The sequence below is a fragment of the Phasianus colchicus genome, chromosome 3, assembly GCF_987193195.1.
Source record: "Phasianus colchicus chromosome 3, bPhaCol1.hap1.1, whole genome shotgun sequence".
Lineage (NCBI taxonomy): Eukaryota > Metazoa > Chordata > Aves > Galliformes > Phasianidae > Phasianus > Phasianus colchicus.
The window spans coordinates 38,910,666-38,931,074 of NC_143438.1; the positions used below are offsets into that span (position 1 = coordinate 38,910,666).

Sequence of the window (20,409 nt, forward strand, 5' to 3'; positions counted from 1 at the left end):
TGGATGTTAATTTAAACCAGCAGTTAAATTATATTTCCTTTAAGTGTCTTACTTTCAGCAGTAGATATCAACATCTGAGTACGTTAATTGAAATGTTTAATTAAGTTTACTGTTGTTTGTTATCATATCTATGTGCTGATCTATAAAACTGCTTAACAATTAATACTAATTGCCTACTCAATTATATTTGCAGTCTCTTAAGTTCATGAGTATTTAATCAAGATTTATATTGTACCACTGTAAAAGAAAACTGAGAAGAACAATGGCAGCCTGGTTATAACAAGACAGTTTTAAAAGGTGACTTTACAACTCCAGTTCTGACAGCATATCCTCACTGTTCAGATTAAAATGGCTGTTCTTGCTCATAGAGCATTGGATTTTGTTTTTCATATTATTTGCCATATTTTCTACTCCTTGTTTATATAACTTTTGATACATTGAATCAAAGCAGTAATGTGATCTGAGTAGACTTCAAGGCTCAGACTGTAACTTGGTTTTCCTTTTGTGCAATCCTTCAGAGGCCTGGGTAGAACGTGGCCAGGGGAATCTTGATGCAGAGTGTTTGTATGTAGATGTTTATAATTGATTTTGGAAGAGCAGATCCTATCAAATTTTGTGGAAAAAAGGGTAAAGAATGGTGGAGTTCTTTCTTGTAATATTTCCCCTGAAGATGAGCAAAACAGTACAGAATATTCATGTTAGGTAGAACAATAATGCAAGAGAGAAAAACTACAGGATAGTCTGTTCTGAAGAGATGATTGGGCAGAACCAAAAATGTAGAAGGGGCTAAAGTGTTTCAAAGGACAATATCTTCAAACTGTGAAAAAATCTTGTGAAATGCTGCTTGTCTATGGATACCTGTTTCTTGAGACATAGATCTATGATCAAACTTATTTAAGTGTTGTCAGGCTGTAAAGGCATGATATAAAGCATCTTAGTAAATATTATGTTGATCAGATAAAAAATAGCAGGCATATTAGACCTATTACCTTATTAATGTGATGAATTCCACAATAAATTCTTATTGTATTTATTTATGGAATACTAGGTGGGTGTCTCTGAGAAAGAAAAGGAATCCTCACTGTTGAAAGGGGTAGTAGAGTATTCATAAATGCGGAATCAAGTTAAGTTGAGTGTTATAATCACATTGAAAATGCATAATAGGCAAAGTAAATTTGTAAATTTATCCTATTTCATTAGCCTTTATTCAGATATCTTGGGGTTAACTGTGTAATGTTCATGCATGCTTGAATATGCAGAATTTTTTTTAACTCTCACTCATGAAACAGTGAATGAGATGGAGGAAATTTTGACTAAAGTAGAAACAGAAGAACTTTGCACAATAGTACCAATACTGTCTGCATTAATAATTACTATGTTGCCATAGTTTTTAAACTTCTTGTATAAGCAAGTTGTGATCCTAAGAAATATATGTATAACTATATCACTCCGGTTAAAATTTAGCACACTGACATTACAGCCAAGTTATTGAACAAAACTAATTTTCTCTTTCTCAATTTTTAAGATCCAGATTTTAAGGACCTTGGAGTTTTGAAACCATTGCCAGGTTGGTATGTTGGTTTTTCCTATGTTCTGGAGGCATTTGTACTGTGCTGTAGAAAATATTTTTGTTTGCTGTTCAGGATTCATTTTTCTGATATTTTGTTATTTAGTTTGTGAGTTTGAAATGGGAGGACCTGAAGGAATTGTGGAATCTGTTCAAATTGTCAAAGAAGGAAAAGCTTCTGAAACTGAAGCAGTAGACTGTAAATGGTACATCCGAGCACCACCCCGATCCAAGGTCAGTCCTTCATCCACTTGCTAATTTGCCACTTAATTTAAGAAATTGACTTTTCTAATATGCTGTGCATTGCTTAGTACAGACAGACCTTGTTTAATAACTTTACAGCTTGAACCTGTAAACTGTTTTTTTTTTCTTCTGCTGTAGAAAGGTAATTTATCACCTCAATCAAAATAACCTTCTTTCTCTATAAATAATGATGTGGGCAGCATTAATGTGCTTTTAGTGCCATAAGTAATTTTCTTAAATTCATCTTTAATTTTGATCATACTTTTAAGGCATCAGTTTGTTTAGTTAAGTGGGAGGCAATCTTATCTAACATAGGAACTATTAAGGGAACACTGCTGGATCCCTATGATCATTATTTTTTCTCATCTGGGAACAGTGAAAATGGAGCCAAGGTGAATTAACATTCTTGTGTATGAAGCCTTTTTCTATTATTGTAGAGCCATTGACAAAAAGAGAGAGTGTTCTCCTTTCCCTCTCCCACCATACACAACAAACAATGTCTTTGCAACAAACAGGAGGAGGATACAATTAATTAATGATTCTTTTCCTGGATTTTGATCCTCTCTTATCCATGGCTTAACTGTTATTGTTCAATTTTTTTTTTTTTTTGCTGGCTACCCTACTGTTTCTCTGAGTTCAAGCATCCTACCTACTTTTATTCCCCCTGCTAAAGACAAGTTCTCCACACATTTTTATTAGCGGGTTTGTTTTTGGGAGGCTTTTTTTTTCTTTTTTTGTTAGCTCAGAGCAGACTATACTGCATATATCTGACTGTTCCAGCACCCAATACTGAATAAGCAGCAGGCAGGTTTTCCAGTAGAGGAAAATTATTTAGTATCAAGATTTTTTTTATTTCGAAAGTTCAGGAGTTGAATAGTTGGCACATAAGACTATAGATAAATTATTTGTAGAATATACTTCAATCTCTTTTTTTTTTTTTTTTTTTACATTTGCAAAATTCAGTATTCATAGAAGTTTCCAATTAAGTAGATGAAATTGCTAGACTAATTAGTTATTGCACGTTATATACTTAGTAGGTAAGAAAACAGGTAAACACAATTAAAGATTTAGCCCGGTTAAATAAAAGTTGCCCTACAGTTTTATATCCAGTTTCTGCTTAGATTGTCAGGTAATACCATCGTTACATTCTTATCTAATCTAGCTCTAAAGTGCCACAATTCAAAGTGCTTCTGAAAATCCCATATTTAGTTATCTATAGGATTTATCCAGAATTCAGTCCTGATTTAACAATACTAAGTTTTATACCTGGATTTAGCTTTGCTTCATTTCATAAAGTGTAGACCAGCTGAAGATTGTCTGAAAGAGAGAGCAATGAAAAAATTTTATAAAATGTGAGAAAAGACTGTAAGTTATATGATGTTACATAGAGGTTTTGTGAAGGAGGGTGTTACGAGACAGTATCCCTAAGTCTCTAGTGAGGAGGAGAGGCTGCTCAGATGTCAACTCATTTGCAGAAGACACCAAGTTGGCAGGAAATGTCAGTCTGCTTGGGGATAGGAAGGCCTTACAGAGAGATCTGGGCAGGCTGGAGCTGGGCTGAGGCCAATGGGATGATGTTCAACAAGACCAAGTGCTTGTCCTGCACTTTGGCCACAACAGTACCAGGCAACACTACGGGCTTGTGGCAGAGGGCTGGAAGACTGGGATTGTTCAATTTGGAGAAGAGAAGGCTCAGGAGTGACCTCATCGCTTTCTACAGCTATCTGCAAAGAGGCTGTGGTGAACTGGGGGTAGGGCTCCTGTTCCATGAGACCAGTGATAGGACTAGAGGGAATAGCCTCAAGTTGCTTCAGGGGGAGATTCAGGTTGGATGTTAGGAAATACTACTTCTCCGAAAGAGTGATCAGGCAGTGGAATGGCTGCCCAGGGAGGTGGTGGAGTCATTGTCCAAGGAGGTGTTCAAGAAACATTTAGATGTTGTAGTGAGGAACATGGTTTAGTGGGAAATAATTGTGATAGGGGAATGGTTGGACTGGATGATTTTGCTGATCTTTTCCAGTCTTGGTGATTCTATGATTCTGTATCTATAGGATAGTTCACAGTATTGCATGGGCAAACAAAAGATTCAGGTTAGATATAAGGGAAGAAAAATTCAAACAGTAGGATGTGAATTATTGGCTGAAGGAAGTTTGTTCAGCTGACATTGCTAGCAACCTTAAAGTGCAAGTAAGGCAAAAACAAGCGAACAAAAAAAAACCTGGAAAATATGAGAAACATCACTAATCTTATGTCCTGTCAGAGAAGGGATTAGCTTATCTCTTGATGAATCATGTTGCTCCCATCTTATAGAATTATCTGGCTGAAGAGAGAAGACAGTATAAAAGCATTTAAATCAGTGTTTCTTAAGGTGAAAGATTTTTCAGCAAGCTAGGAAAAAAAAAAACATTTTCAAGCCTAAAGGGCTTTACTCTGGCTGTCTTGTTACATACACACGTGTATAAGTGTGCATGTGTACATATGCATTTATATTCACGCATCTGTAGTCATGGTATCACTGTACTGGGAAACTGGAAAATTTTCAAATATTGAAGAGGAAATTGGTGGATAAACTTTAAAAAGATATTGCATGAAGTAAGATCCATGGTAATACTGTTTTTGGACTACGATTCTGTTGTCCATATTTTACAGTCAGCTTCCTTTGTGCTTATCTAACCTTGAATTAATGACATATTCAGTACAATGTCAGTGACATCATTCTAATTTATGGCAGGTTGCATCTATGAAAACAGGCTTTCCAGCTAGGAACAGTAAGAACTCAACTGTCTTTAAATCTATATGCTCATGTGTTCTGGGCTGCACAGTCTGTTACTGGGAACTATGCCTAAAAGGCCAGAGTTTCTCAGATGGATTTTGAGTTGGATCTTTACATCTTTAGTTTCTTAATCTTTGCCAGTTTGTGGGCAATTTCATTTGGCTTAAGCTCATCCAATCTAGCAAGATGCAAGTCTCTGCTACAGTTTGCAATTCCAGAGTCAAGCCAAGTCTGAGCTCAACATATATGCAATGAGATTAATTGGGGTGTATGAACTTGAGAGCTCTAAGCCTGAGCTTCAACCTAACAGTTTGGATGTAACGCTGCTGTTGTCCTCACCAAGCTAGAATGACGGAGAGCACTCAATTTCTCTCACAGGCTTAAAGTACTGAGTCATCACTGATTGCCTTGTAGCATGAAAAGTAGAATGCTGGAAGTGAATGCAGAACTGGAGCTTTCTGGAAGTCCAGAAGACAGGAGAAATACAACTGAAGTCTTGTTTTTTACTTGTTGCAAAGTATGTCATTTGTGTAATCATTTGGAGACTATTCCTGTTGAGTAAGATAGCTGTGAATCTGAATTCAGAAATACTGGGGGTCTCAACTACGTGTACGAGTACAAGTGGATGAGGAACTCAGTGTGAGCCAATTGTGTACTTGCAGCCCAGAAAGCCAGGGCAAATGTAGGTAGCAGACTGAAGGAGGTGGGTCTCCCCCAGTGCTCTCTTGAGACCATGCCTGGAGTACTGTGTTCAGCTCTGGGGCCCTGAACATAAAGATATATTGGAGTGAGTCCACACGGGGGCCACATGGATACTTGGAGGTCTGGAACATCTCTGCTATGAAGAAAGGCTGTCAGGGATTTTTAAGCTTGGAGAAGGATTCAGGGAGATCTGAGTGCAGCTTTCCATTACCTAAGAAGGCTGAGAGAAAAGATGGAGAGATGGTTTATCAAGGAGTGTTGTGACAGGACAAAAAGTAATAGCTTTAAACTAAAAGAGGAGAGATTTGGATTAGGCATTAGGAAGAAACTACTCAAAGTGTGGAGAGGCACTGGAACAACAGGTTTTTCCAAGTAGTTCAAGGTAAGGTTGAATGGGCAACCTTTTGGATTGGAGCAACCTGGTCTGGTGGAAGGTGTCTATGCCTTTGGCAGAGTGGTTGTGGAACGATATGGTCTTTTAAGGTCCCTTTCAACCTTAACTCTTCTGTTATGGTTCGGTTGGTGATGGTAACAGAATCTGATTAAGCTCCAGGGTGATTGCTTGATATGATTAGACAAGGGCAGTGTGGTTGGTCATGGGCTAAAATATCCTGTGCAGACTTCGGAGGGTCCATGCTCAGTCAGAGCCACCTGCCCAGAAGCGTGACACTGCTCTGCTATGTTCATCCGAGTGAACATGGAAAAAACAAATCCAAGCCAAGCCTGCTCTTACACTCAGGGTCCTGGTGGGAGTAATCAGAACAGGATACTACAGCTTGATCATTCAGGCATGCCATCAAAATACTGCTGTGGAAAGAAGGTATCTTCAAGACACTGACACGTTTAGAAAGAAGGATTTAAATCACTTCTCACTGTTTTCACAGTGAACCCTGAGTCCACTTACCTAATCAAAAACACATGATGCTTTCAGTTCCAGAGCCTGACTCCAGATTGATTGCAGTCTTGAGAGAAATTTGGTTGTTGCCCACATGTTTCCTGTACCCATAGGAAGAAGTAGGCAGTGAAACAAACTCTGGAGCTACAATCTGACTGAAAACATTTTCTGTTCTCATTCACAAATGGCAATTTATGCTCTGAGACCTACAAGAGTGACAGTTCAAACTGTCTGCTCTAATATACCAGCATAATCCTGATTTCTTGAAGGATTCTTTACCAGCACACTAACATTATAGAATCATAGAATCATCAAGGTTGGAAAAGACCTCTAAGATCATCTAGTCCGACCATTCGCCTACCACCAATATTTCCCCCACTAAACCATGTCCCTTAGTACAACATCTAAATGTTTCTTGAACACCTCCAGTGATGGTGACCTCACCACTTCCCTGGGCAGCCTGTTCCAGTGCCTCACCACTCTTTTGGAGAAGAAACATTTCCTAATAAAATTAAGTTAACAGGCATTTTAATAGTGATTCTTGAAAAGTTAAAGAGAAAAAGAATTTAAAGGTTGAAGAACCTAAGGCATCATTAATGGCTTCAGGTGGGCTCCATCTCTGGAAAACTCTGAAGCCTGATAGTATGCAAATAATGTTATGAATGAAAAATCCTGTGCATTTTGCTGGCATATTAAAAGCTTTCTCCCTGGAACAAGAGGGACAAATTTTGTTCGAACAAGTAGAAAATGTTGTTTACCTGTGTTAAAATATTAAAATCACTTTCCTGAAACAGCTTTTTTTTCAGATGGCATTGCAAGACAAACAGTGTGTGTGTATAATATTTTGTAGCCGATCTGATAATACACTAGCATTGGCAGAAAGATGCTGTTAAGTTAGCATGAATATATTCTGTTCAGGTATAGAAATGTAACTAGCCTTAGCATCCTCTGTCCAAATAATTGTTAGGAAATACAAATTTAAAAGGTACTGATGGAGGTAATAAAAAAATCTACAAAAGAGAATAGCAGAATCAGAATCTATGGCTTTCACTGTTAAAAAGCAGAATAGTATCAACGGACATTAGTTCTCACTTGCCATTATTTTTCCACTGAACAAGAGAAAAATGCAAGTGATGATGGCTAGAATAACTAGAATAAATGTGAGTTACTGAGAACTTGTGGAAGTCTGAAGAAACAAACAGAACAAAATAAAGGATTCTAAAGAGCTTCACTTCTCCAGGAAAACAACAGGGAGTATTTCTCAAGTGCCAGGAGAGAGGAAAACATGAGATACGGAATTCTGTCTTTCCATAGTATCATCCCAGACAGGAACCACTGTTAATGCTTTTTGGTTTATGATTATCAAGAGAAATGTTTAGAATCCAAGCAGAAAGGTGGAAGATTTTTAGAAGAAAAAAAATCAGTGTTTTATTAGTATGAGGCTGTTTCGGCTGTTATGTTTGTCATCTTTTTGCCTTGAAGGAAAATAATTAATGTTGCAAAAATCTGCTTTAAAAAAAAACCGAGTTTGCTAGGCCAAAATAGTTGAGGTATTATGTCAGAACTCCATTGCTAATTGCATAGAGCTGAACAAGATGCGGAATAAAGCAAATGTTGTAAATTTCAGCAAGCAGTGGGGAAAGACATAGAACTCTCTACCCTACCCCTGTGCTTGCAAGAGAATTGACTGAACCTAGAAGCTGAATATGCAAAATTTGGAATTTAGGATCTGATGAAGAGGAGGTTTTTCTCTCACTTCTAAAGTATTTTTGGCAGTTGAATGATGGCTTTTTCTTCTTTTCTATCGTTTGGTAGTTTTGGGGGTTTTTTTGATGCATTATAGGGGACTGAATGTCTGTGCACATATATTAAGTCTGATATGCTAGGATATGGTTTGAAGGTTTTCATGACTGGTCTGATCAATCATGTTGTCAGCACTAACCTTCAGTGATTGATTAAAAAGCAGAACTCATCAAAAGTGATTCACTATGAAGAGATTATGATCTGACTATTTTACTGAAGTGATATATTATTAATAGTTGACAATCATTCTTTTTTTAATATATACAGTAAAAGATTTCTGTTGTTTTCAAATTTAAATAAAAAATAGTAAAACTTGTCCAACTTTTCCTTTTTCATTATTATGATGACAATAGGAACCTTAAAAGTGACAAGACAATTATTTAAACTGTAATGTGACTGAGCATTAATTATATATACCACAGTACAGTGAAGGTTTATCAGTTTTGTTTCTGATGACATTAGCACTTGTAGTGACATCTCAAAGCTCAGTAAAAGCTAATACTTGTGTACTAGCAGCCTGTTTTTCTAACTAATATGGATCTGATTATGTGAAAAAAATGTCTTATTAAAATTTTACAAGAAAAATACGAAAGGACGAAATACAGCAGTTATGCTTCTTTTGGATACAGTGTTCTCTTCAACAAGAAAGTCCTCATTATGCTAAAATAATGTGTCAGTACCTACAGAAATAGTAACATTCCAAAAGCTCCCATTGGTATCAATGGAAGAAGGCTTAATGAAGATAGAAGATGGTATTTCAGTTTGCGACCTCCTTTGTCTTCGTTTGTTTGCTTCTGAAGGGACAATTTCTTATCTGCTGTTGGTGGAAGTAAGGACTGAGATCACAGCAAATGAAATAACCAGAAATATTTATAATTTTTCTCTCCATCTGTTTAATTTATCATAGTGAGATCTACATATCAGTGAAAGTAATCTTGCCACTGATTTCAGAAAGCAGTGTATCTGAAATGTTTTGCATTAAATAATGACTTGTTGTATAATCAGATTTATTCTTTCCTTGGGGGTCTCAATTTATTAGTCCTTTTTTTTTTTTTCTGCCAGTGTAAACCTTACATCCAATGACAGCAGCAATGGCAAATGTATTGAATAAGACTATGAAAATTGGCAGAAATATGCAGATGCAATTAAATTACTTTCATCTCTTTAAAATAAAATCGGATTCAATATTAGATTGTCAGTTTGTACAAACAGTTTCCAATATTAAAAAATTTACTCCAGTCTTAATCCATAGATATGATCCAAATAAACTTAAGTAAATAGACTTCAGGTAGCTTTGGATCAAATCCTCATTGCTTTATATAAAGTTCTAGACATAGTTATCTCCAAAAAAGAATATAAGAATTAAATTCCAGCTCACCTCAGAATATAGTAAATTTATTTTCTCTAATTTATGAAACTTCATGCCATTGTAGAAGGTGCCATCTTTCTTCTGAAGAATGGGCATAGATTTTTAAGCCAAATATTTATTCCCAGCGGTGCCAGCACAAAATCTCTTTCATATATATATATCTTAGCTGAATTTATCACATACAGGAATTAACTGACATGACCAAAAGCAGAATTCAATCTTGAGAAAAAGTTTGTGGTGGCTTCCTCACTGAAAGAATCAAAGCAGAATGCTAAATTGTTGTTCTCCTGTTTCCTTCTCAGCATTTATAACTGTTTACTCTGAGATATATTTTACCATTTTAGAAGGCTAGCATGGTATCAGAAACTACAGAATGTTGAATGATAAGCTTATAGAAAAAAGACTTTGGCCATATAGTTTATGAGTAGTCTCTTTGAATAGATCGAGAATAGTGGCTAAATGTTGGAAATTGCTGTGAGAGATATTTTTTTTTTAATAATAATAGTGAGAGTTTATTGTAAGAATGAAAACTCTTAAATTTCATTTCAGTTCTGAGATAGTGTACCCTGTATAGATATATATATGTGCTTAAATATATATGTGAGCAGATATATATATAAATAAACATATGCAAGACATCAGGGTAGGAAGAGAAGACAAGAAAACAAATGTGAGTGATCGTTGCCCCATTAAGTTACTTATAGTTTTATTGATGTTCTGCAGTCAGACTAACATATTTTTCTTCTGGAGTAGCTAGGAGTTTTCCTGAAGACTGCAATGAGACAAAAATATAATCTGTGCATTTTGCATTATATCTGTATGGTCTTACTATGTCTATATATGATCTATTATATATATATGTATAGTGATAAGTGAAACATTACGCAGACATGGACAATTTCAGCAGCTTCGCAGGGAGATTGAGTGCCAGGGTTTCACAGTGCTTGTTAGGCTTGTGTTTGAACATTGACAGGTCTCTAGGCCACAGGAATCTGCTCTCCAGACCTGTCCTAGTTATGGCCATTTTCAGATGTGGGTAGTCTAGTTCTACCTCCTGCCATACTTCCCTTCGTCTTCCAAATCTTGTTCTGACAGTACAGTGCTGACGCTAGGAGCTGCTAATACAGGAGGACCTTGTCAAACCACTGGAGTGAGGAGCCTATCTCACCCATATGAGTTCTGCATGGCTGCATTTGAATCTTTTGCTGGTACAAAACTTGGGCCTAAACCTCTCTTACTGGACTTTTGTTGCTCATTCAAATTTGTTTTCCAGTTGACTTCTGCATGCTTTCATACTTTACTTTTAGAGCTGTAACAGCTTCTAGGAAGTAGATGAAGGAGAACTCCAGCCATGGAATTGTAGAATCATTAAGGTTGGAAAACACCACTAAGATCTAGTCCAACCATGAACTCATCCCCACCATGCCCACTGACCACGTCCCTCAGTGCCACATCCACACATTTCTTGATCACCTCCAGGGATGGTGACCCCACCACCTCACTGGGCAGCCTGTGCCACTGCCTCCCCACTCTTTATGAAATGTTCTTCCTAATACCGAGTCTGAACCTTCATATGCTTAGTGGCCATGGGAGAGGCTGAAAAGGGCAGGAGATGCACTGAAAACTGGGATTATCCTGAGGAGTTAAAGTTGCCTGGCATCAGCAAGTCTTAAATGCTCTGAATGGATGGAGAACAGTAAGAGCAAGGTTTTGGAGGGAAGAAGAAAAGGGTCAGATGCCTTGGCACATGGTGAAGGGAGAAAGATTGGAGGGAATGAAAGAGACTTGCAAAGTGATACAGCCTGTGCAGAGAAACTTCAGAAATACATTTCCTGTACTCATGAGATTTAAGAGTTCAAAACAAGCCTTTAAGTATGACTTTGCCAAGGAAGTTGGTGACCCATTTTAACTGAAATGGAAACAGGACAATTCCAGACAATATATTAATAAAATTGTTGGATGACTGAACTCAAGTAATTTTTCATTTCGCTACGGGAGGGAACAAGGGCAAATAAAATTAAAAACAAAATTATCAAGAAGACCAACACTACAAAAACAATTTCTTCACATATCATATTGCCATCTGAAAATTATTACTCTTTGTGTTGCTGTTAAATGTTCAATTTTGTAGAGATCAGTACAGCTTCTTCAATTTGTAGTATTCAAAAATAATAATATAAAAAGATACTGAAAGAAAGATTAATTTATCTGCAATTTAATTGAAATATGTTCCTCTAGCGGATGGCTATGTTGGAACAGAATTAGAGTATGCTCTAAGAAATGACATAGTGGAAAAAATGAAATGAAATTCATATACTGAATTTCATGTGCAAGTAAAAAATGTCTAGCAAATATTTGCTTCGAAGAGACCAGTTGCAAAGAATAGCAAGGAAAGGAAATGTGCTGTAATACAGTATCTTTAAAAAAATAAATAAATCTGAGCTATAATTAAGCAGTGTCAGACTTCTTATTAATACTTCTGAAACCTTATGAGTTCTAATGTATCAGTGAGGAGATGTGTTGAGTGCTATATGCTTCTAGAATGTACTGTTTGTGTACTTTGTGGAAATCCATAGAAGCCTTTAGGGGAACTGTTCTGTGTATGTAAATAGCTATCTGATGTTAATAAAACTATTTGTAAAGTTAATCTGATGTCTAATACGGTGGAGGTTTTTTGGGGGGTTGTTCTTTTAAGATGCATACAGCCAAATGCTGAGTACGTTCTCTGACTTTCTATTCAGTCTCTGCCCTACTTCACCTTTCTGTATCATTCTCTTGAAGTCTCCCAGGTACCCTTAGCTGTTTGATTATATATCATCTATCTAATAGAAATTTTACTTAGTTTGTTGCTGGAATATTTGATTTTCTTGTTTTAGCAGTTGCCTTTAAAATGAGATTGTTTCCCTGTTCAAGACTGTATAGAGTATCAGAAAATAGCATTTTATTCTCACTTCTTCTGTTGGGTAGGTTTATAGACATCTTTGTAAAGGGTAAGACATATATTACATTTGTAAGAGAATTTAACTTGTAAGTGATATTTTCGAAGGAAAATTTCAAGATTTCTAGCAGTTTCTGTGGAATAATCTTGATTTCATCCCTGCTAAATTATGAAGACAAGTAATGTAAGAGCTTTGTTTAGAAAAGCTGAGATGGTGGCCAAATTGCTTGAGGAAACATGAAAAGATTAATGATTGAGTTCTGCCTGGCTCCTGGATTCTCACTTCCTGATCAGTGTAGCTGAGACATATCACAAAGATGACACATATTGACTGTAGGGAGAGAGTAGCAATTATTTGCCTTGTTACTTTCTATGTCAGGCAATAATAGAGCAATACTGTGCCAGTTAAAAGAAGAAATTTCCAGCTTATCTGTCCTTCAGCTTCAAGGACTGTTGTACATACTTCTACTGGAGGGGCAGATTAGGACCTTGCTGCAAAGAATAAAAATCTCAATCTTCTGCTGAATTCTATTTTGCAGCAAGACAAAATACAAGGAAGTATAAATAGTTTGCACTTTCTGTATTAATGCCCGCTCAGGGAAGTGAATCTGGAGCTGTGAATCACCAGCTCCAGAAAAATTATTTTGACGCTGTTGTGTAGTCTTTCTCCCACAAGATAGAACACTGTTGCTTAATGCTATTTCAGTCATTCAGAAATGTTTCTACATGTTGCCTTTTTTTTCTTATTTGTTTCACAGATATATTTGCGATTCTTGGACTATGAGATGCAGAATTCCAATGAATGCAAAAGAAATTTTGTAGCTGTCTATGATGGAAGTAGCTCTGTGGAGGATTTAAAAGCAAAGTTTTGCAGCACTGTTGCAAATGATGTAATGCTGCGGACAGGTCTTGGAGTAATCCGTATGTGGGCAGATGAAGGCAGTCGAAGCAGCCGATTCCAGATGCTCTTCACATCTTTCCAAGAACGTAAGATCTTAATCGATGTGTCTGCCTTTCAGTTTGTTAAATGATACCAGTCCCACAAACTGCTAATGTTTTCTTCATGCAGAGTATACACCAAAGGATGCTCCTGAACAAGCTCTGTGAATCAACAGAACAGATTTAATTCTATGTATTTTTTATACTGCACAATAATTTGTAACACAGTAGGTAGAGCACAGGATTCAGAGGCAGGCAGGCAAGTACAGCTTGTCACTATAAACATAACTTTTTCCTGACTCCCAATCCACTGGGCTACTCTGTTTTCTCTTACATGATTGGAAAACAGTACAACTCTGAATGTTTTTATCGAGTCTCATTGTTTTTATGAATGTGATTTTTTAGATCTTACAGTAATGGTACTTGAAAAACACTGTATGATTATTTTATAATAGGTGATGGGTACATTTGTTCATATACCAGAATTTCAACAAATGTGTATCATACAGTGTTAAGCAAATAATGAAGAATTGGTAGTTTTAATATTCTCTCTATGCAGCTTTCATTCATGCATCTATATGATTTCTGTGCTCATGTAGCAGGAAAGACAGCCTGTGAAAAAAACAAAAGGTACTTCTTGCCAGTCTGAAAAACACAAAACCCAATGATCCCATTCACTGAAAATGATTAATTCAGTTAATCACCTGTGAAAGATATTGCTTTGTTTTCTTTAATGTAAAAATGCACATATGGTCCCTTGAGGAAGGAGTGTATGTATTTGTTTTCTTGTTCTGATTCATGTTCATTTTTAACTTATTTTTTGGCTTGTGTTTCACATTTTTCACAGGAAGATTTCTATGTGACTGTCAGTGATTGAAATGAAGGTGCAATCCTACCAAGCATATCCTTCATCTGTATTCTGTGTGTGTATACCCCGCAATGAGACTGTTGAGAGCGGCCTCCGTAATTCTTTAATTATGGCACTGATTAAAAATTTCTGGCAGTTTACATGCTTGAAACTGCATATGCCACTGTACTTGCACACTACAGCCTTAGGGTAGATTATTTTTTTTTTTTGTATCTAAATCAGACCATGGTCTATAAGAGGCCAGAGACCTCAGTTGAGATGACATTGCCCTTTTCTCATTTCAGCAACTGGAGATGTCTTGAATATTCAAGATCTGATTCTTTTTTTTTTTTTCTTTTTTTTTTCACAAGACATCCTGATCTGTTACCTTAGAAACAACTGCATAGACACTGGAGGTTCAGAGCATAAAGACAAGTAAAGAATGAAGCACTGTGATGACTAACTTGAGATGAGGGTTTGAATAAGTGTGGGTTTACAAGATTTCCTCATTTTAAAGAAAAAGAAGAAAATATTTTGTTAGGTTTTATTTTTGTTTTTGTTTATTTTTCCTCCAATAACATTCCTAATACTACATATTATAAACTCCTTTGTTCTTGTAAACAGCTAATGTTTTATAATGGATGATATTCTGACTGGGAGGTTGAAAATAATAACATGATGTGCCTTCCGTAAATTTATTCTGAACAGGTGTTGCAGACACAAAGCTGAAAATTTATAAAGGGCTAAATTTTGCTTTGAGATATGTGTACACAGCCTGATCATAAATATTAGAAGAAACTGCATCTGTGTTTTTAATGCTGGAAGCTGACTTAAAAGATATAAAGGTTACACTGACTGTACTCTTTGTGCCATGTTAGCTGTGCGTAGTGCTGCCCCATACTGCAGATTTGTACTGGCTGTGCAAAGTCAGATTGAGCAGATGCCCAGTCTGTGCGTGGTGTGATGCAACACATAGTCTAAGTCTTTCATAGTGTGTGGGAATAATTAGATCATCTGCATGGAAGAGGAGGAATGTCAGATCTCATTCAGGGAGATAAGTATCAGGAAACAGACACCTGTGTCTCTATGCACAGAAAAGGAAAGAAGAAAAAAAAAGCTTTTTTTCACTCAGAGCTGTGGAAAAAAAATAAAAAATCGAGGATGACTTTTTTGTCATGGTTAACTTGCATGTAAAAGAGTGACAAAGTGTTTTATTGACTGTTCCTGTGGGAATCACCAAGTGATGCTGTTATACGGTGCTCCTCGAGTTCTCTGGTGTATGGAGTTGCTGACTGTAGAGTTAAGTTGTTGAGACTGTGAGCTCTCTGTTAGGCAAGGCTCCATGAATGTTGTCTTTCTGAGTCTGTTCATTGTTAATTTTTGTTACAGTGCTGTTTTTGGGGAATTTACATTTGTGCAGAAAGAAGAAATCTTAAAGAGATTTCTTAAATGATTATTTTCATACTATTTCATCAGTGTGCTCCAATCATATTGTAAATATATATGTGTCTGCTTTTTTTGGCTTCTGAAAAGTGGTCTTACAAATTTCCAAACCCTTAATGGTGATGCTCTGCAGAACAGCAGTGCTATTAATATGTTTCAAGGAAGAACAGGCATGAGATGCAATAATTTGTAAAGTTTACTACTCCAGAAAATCAGTAGTGATTCTCACATCATCAAAATTTTAGTAGAGCTCTAAGTAACATTTAATAAAAAATATAGCTAATATTGTAGAGTGATGATCTAATAGTTTATGGTCAGTATTATCAGCTATTCCAAATATCATTGGATTTTATCTGTTTAAGTCCTTACCTTTTCAATCTTTTATATGCCCTATTAGCACATACATTTATGTCATATTTTTTTTTTAATGGCCTAAAATAGATTTCAAACATCAAATTAAGTTAAGAGGCAGAAAAAGGAGAGGGGGGGTGGGGGTGGGGGGGGAACAACAAAAAAAACCTTGTATCATCAAAAGGTTTATGGACTTTGGTATATGGTGGCATTGAGTGACATGGTTTAGTGGATGTAGGGGTGATGGTTTGGCATTTGGGGTAATCTTAGTGATGTTTTCCAATCTTAAGGATTCTGTGATTCTGTATGTTCATCTGGTAAGAAGACTAGAAAAATGAATCTTTGTTTTTTCACCCACTAGCTGTTCATTTCATTTTCCATTACTGTGATGTAGATTAATGACAGACATGCTACACCTACAGCTTCTTCACAGAGGTGCTTCTGAGCAGACACACCTACACTTTAACCTAAAAGCAGATTTGTAAAACCAGGGCATAAGGGATAAAAGAAAATCCTTTTATATGCAGAACAAATATGATGCTTATTCTCTCACCTCTGACAGCTGTTTGGTGGCATTGCTTGTCTCTATATCCATAAGTCTGCTTCAGAAACCTCACATCAGAAAAAATATCCTTTCTCTTATTTTCTTGCTGCTTTGAGCTTTAAGACTGTTTTAAAGGCTCTGTCACATGTAACTTTCTTAAAGGAGCATAAACTCTATCATTAAAACTTTATTAACAAAACCTATATTTATGTAGAAATCTAGAGCCATCTTTAGAAGAGTACTACACAGATTTATAGAGTAAGAGCAGTCAAATCCTTATTTGCAGACAGAATCCTTGAGTACGATCATCTCAGCATGAGCAGTTAGAGAATAGGGAGAGGGCACTGCGGGTATTTGGTATTAATGGCTGTGTTTATTGTGATAATGCAAAAGGAACACTGAGAAAGGGAACAGAAATACAATAAGTGCAATGCATGCAAAGAAATAGTTTCCACTTGGGAGGACTTAGAGGCGTAAATAGATTACAGCCTTGCTGGTTTTCTCCCTGCTTCCACACTGATATATAAAAAAAAGAAATCATTGGGATTACCTCCTCAGTAATGAGCACTCATCTGTGATTTTCAGTCTCTCTATACTATCTTAAACTGTCTGTAGTTCACTAACCCCCACCGGTTAAGCTTCACAATGGTTTTCTGCCCCTGAACAAAACAGGTGTTTGTGGTGTCTGCAGTGTATAACTGTGCTGAATGGAGTTCTGAGCAAATGCTTCTGAGCTGCCAATCTCTAATGGACTCATATTGACATGTGTCTGATATTAACTCTCAGAAAAGGTTACTTTTATTTGGAGCAGAGCTGTCTGAGAAAGAAAATTCAGAATTAAAGGCATTTCATTTATTTTCAAGCTCCTAATAGACGCATTTTAATAAATTGTCTTTTTTTTTTTTTTTTTTTTTTTTTTCCATTTGTGGGAAATGAAAAAGTAGTTCTAAAGTCAACTGGATTTTATAATTTTAATAAAATAAGTGAACCCATCTATCAGTATGGCTGATGGACTTTTCCCTGGGGTTGCTGAGAGACAAGTTCCTCTGTTTCCAGGATGATATGAGGAACATCTGAAGACTTTGGTTTTTCTTTCTCTTGTGAGGAAAAGAAAGCTCTATTTTTCAGTGAAGAGCAATAGGAAATTCTAAATGATCTATGCCTAAAGAATTGATGTGCAGAGCATGATGCAATGAGCTATCTTGAGAACATTAGGAGTAGGTGTGAAATGTGTAATGAGTTCAGCGGAAAATATTTTTCACATCTAACCATTATTCAGATTTCAGAATTTTCTCATTTGCCCTCAGGAGACGGCAAGACCTCTAAAAAATGTTATGACAGGAATGGAAGAGAGGAAACCTGTAAATAGTAAGTAGGATAAAGCATTCATCTAAGATTACAGAGTCCTGGATTGAAAACCCTATCCTGAAACAGTCTCAAAGGATAAATTCTTAAGTTTCAATTAAATAAGATGTAGACACCCAAGATAGCTTGCTCAGAGCTACTGCACAATGTAGAAATAATGGAGTTAAAACTAGCTCCATACGGTGCTGAGAAATAGTGTAAATACACTGTGGAAAGCACTGCACCGGACCAGGCAGGCATTACACCAGATATGTAAGAAGTCAGCTTTTGATTTCGTTATGTAAAAATACTTTGACCCCACTATGTCTGCATTTTATACCCAAAGTATCCTGTAACTCCTCTAAAAATCATGCTCAACACACAGATAACGTATTTTGTTACTTTTAAACTACTGTATCTCTATACTATAGTATTATAGTATAGTACTTTTATTACTATTGCTCTATACTATAACAATTATTAATAGCACAAAGAATATGTTATAGTCCTATATAGATCTTATATATATATATATATTTTTTATATAGTATAAATGGGTGAATACTATTCGTGATTATTTATTTTGCTACCCAAGTGAAAGCAATATTTTTTGGAAAAAAATATGAAATATGACTGCTTTTATTTCATTTACTTTGTAAATATGGCGTATGGAAGAACTGCTAATGCTCTTTATGTTTCTCTGCCTTAGGGCTATTCAGGATTTGTGATCGGTTTGCATTAGTAAATGAAAATGTATGAATTATTAGCTCCACGTGCATTCCAAGAACATTTTAACAGTAAAAAGATGTAGACAATTCCACTGGCTCAATTGTCATAACTTTTGAAATTATGTTTCAAATTCTAAACTTGGCTTTTCTAAGTACCGAGATGGTAACCTTCTGGAAATATGATGGTTGTAACAAACTTCTAATCTTCTAACTTGTCTCCACTAGGAATGAATTATATTTATAAGTCAGGTAACAGTAATAGGTTTATTATTCTACTATTTTTTAAAGTATGTGTTTCATAAACCTAAAAAGTCTCTCATATACCATCTCTCTACCTTTTTAAAACACTTGCTTATGTATCTTCTAGGGAAGTGCTCCATCTTGTGTTCAGAGTGAATACTTGTTGCAAAAGAGACACTACATTAAGCTTTGTTCCATGACTGCAAAATTTGTTTCTGTATTGAAATGCAAGGCACACCTACACATAACGTAGAACATTTTTAAAGAACGTTTTACATCTTAAAGGGAAACTGTTGGAAGGTTTATATACACACATATATATGTCTCTCTCTATATAATTTCCCATAAAAATAATGCATGGTTCAACTCTAAAACAGAAAAAGACCTTTGAGTAATTTTTTTTTTCCATTGAATTTTTAAATTACAGTGTTTTTGTACTTTACAAATTCAGTGTTTTAGGAAAGATTTTCAGTTATTAAAGTAGATCAACTTAAGTTATATGAATCGTTACAGTTTGTTTACTTGTGCTGTCAACATTATGAATTGTTCATTGTGCTGAATATGTTACTAATTTCCAGGCCAGTACCTTGGCTGATTTTGATTCAAGGTTGCATTGGGATACAGTAAAAATAAATGCAACTTTGTGATTTAAGCTGTAATTTTTAATCTTATTATCAAGCCATGTCTTTTCAGAAAGAGATAGAACAATTGAGGCTGGAAGAGACTTTGGGGTTTGAACCCTGCCTTAGAGCTGCTCAAAACAGGGTCAACAGCTGGTTACAGGGGGTGGTGGGGCAGTGCCCAGTTGGGTTTTCGATATGAAGGAGACTGCAGAAACTTGTGGAAAAACAAATCTTGCCCAGCGTATGACAAGTCACAAAACAAAAACTTTGTTCTTGTGCTTAGGAGGAATGTGTTGTGTTTCATTTAGTGCTCATTGTGTCTACTAGGTACCACTAAGAAGGTCCTAGCTCTGTCTTCTTTTCTCTGCCCCATTAACTATTTGTACATATTGACAGTATTTCCTCTGAGCCTTCCCTTTTCCAGACTGATGCAGTTCCAGCTCTCCCAGACTTCCCTCATACGTCAGATTACAGAAGCCTTTAATCATCTTTGTGGCCTTCTGTTGGACTCAGTCCAGAATGTTCATATCTTTCTTAAGTGAGGGAGCCCAGAACTGAATACAGCGCTGTAGATGTGAATCATAGCTGCTGGGCAGAGGGTCACTTCTCTTCAGCTACTAGCAGCGTTCTTTCTAATGCAACCTAGGACATGATTGACTTTCCTTGACACAAGGGCAAAGTGTTGGTTCATTATCATCTTACTGCACAGCAGCACCTTTCCTGCAAGCTTGCTTTCCAGTCTGCTGTCCATTCCCCAGAACATGGGATTATTCCTGTTGTGCCCTCCGTTGCTGCCCTCCACAGGCAGTTAAAATCCCGCTAAGCCCGTGAATATGTGGCTACTTCCAGTTGTCTAAAGATGTCATCCACTTCTTCCTGTTCATGTGGACTGTAGCAGACAGACGCTTAATGCAGTATTGCTCTGTAGGAGTTCACATTTGTCCGCTCACTACTCCTGGGCATAAAACCAGCAGTTAACACAATCGAAGGCAGAGCTCCGTTCAGTCCTGCTGCTCACTCATGCAAGGACATTTAGGTAGCTGTGGAGAAGACTGTAGAC

The 20,409-nt window shown here is 36.4% G+C and overlaps 1 protein-coding gene across 1 annotated transcript in view; it reads left to right on the forward strand.

Annotated features, from left to right (window-relative positions):
* NETO1 (neuropilin and tolloid like 1) overlaps nucleotides 1-20,409 on the forward strand; it is a 66,267-nt gene that overhangs the window by 35,466 nt on the left and 10,392 nt on the right. The window contains exons 5-7 of the mRNA XM_090137316.1: nucleotides 1,526-1,567; nucleotides 1,674-1,801; nucleotides 13,049-13,277. Of these exons, the coding sequence (XP_089993442.1) occupies nucleotides 1,526-1,567; nucleotides 1,674-1,801; nucleotides 13,049-13,277 (399 nt within the window). The remainder of the gene's footprint in view (nucleotides 1-1,525; nucleotides 1,568-1,673; nucleotides 1,802-13,048; nucleotides 13,278-20,409) is intronic.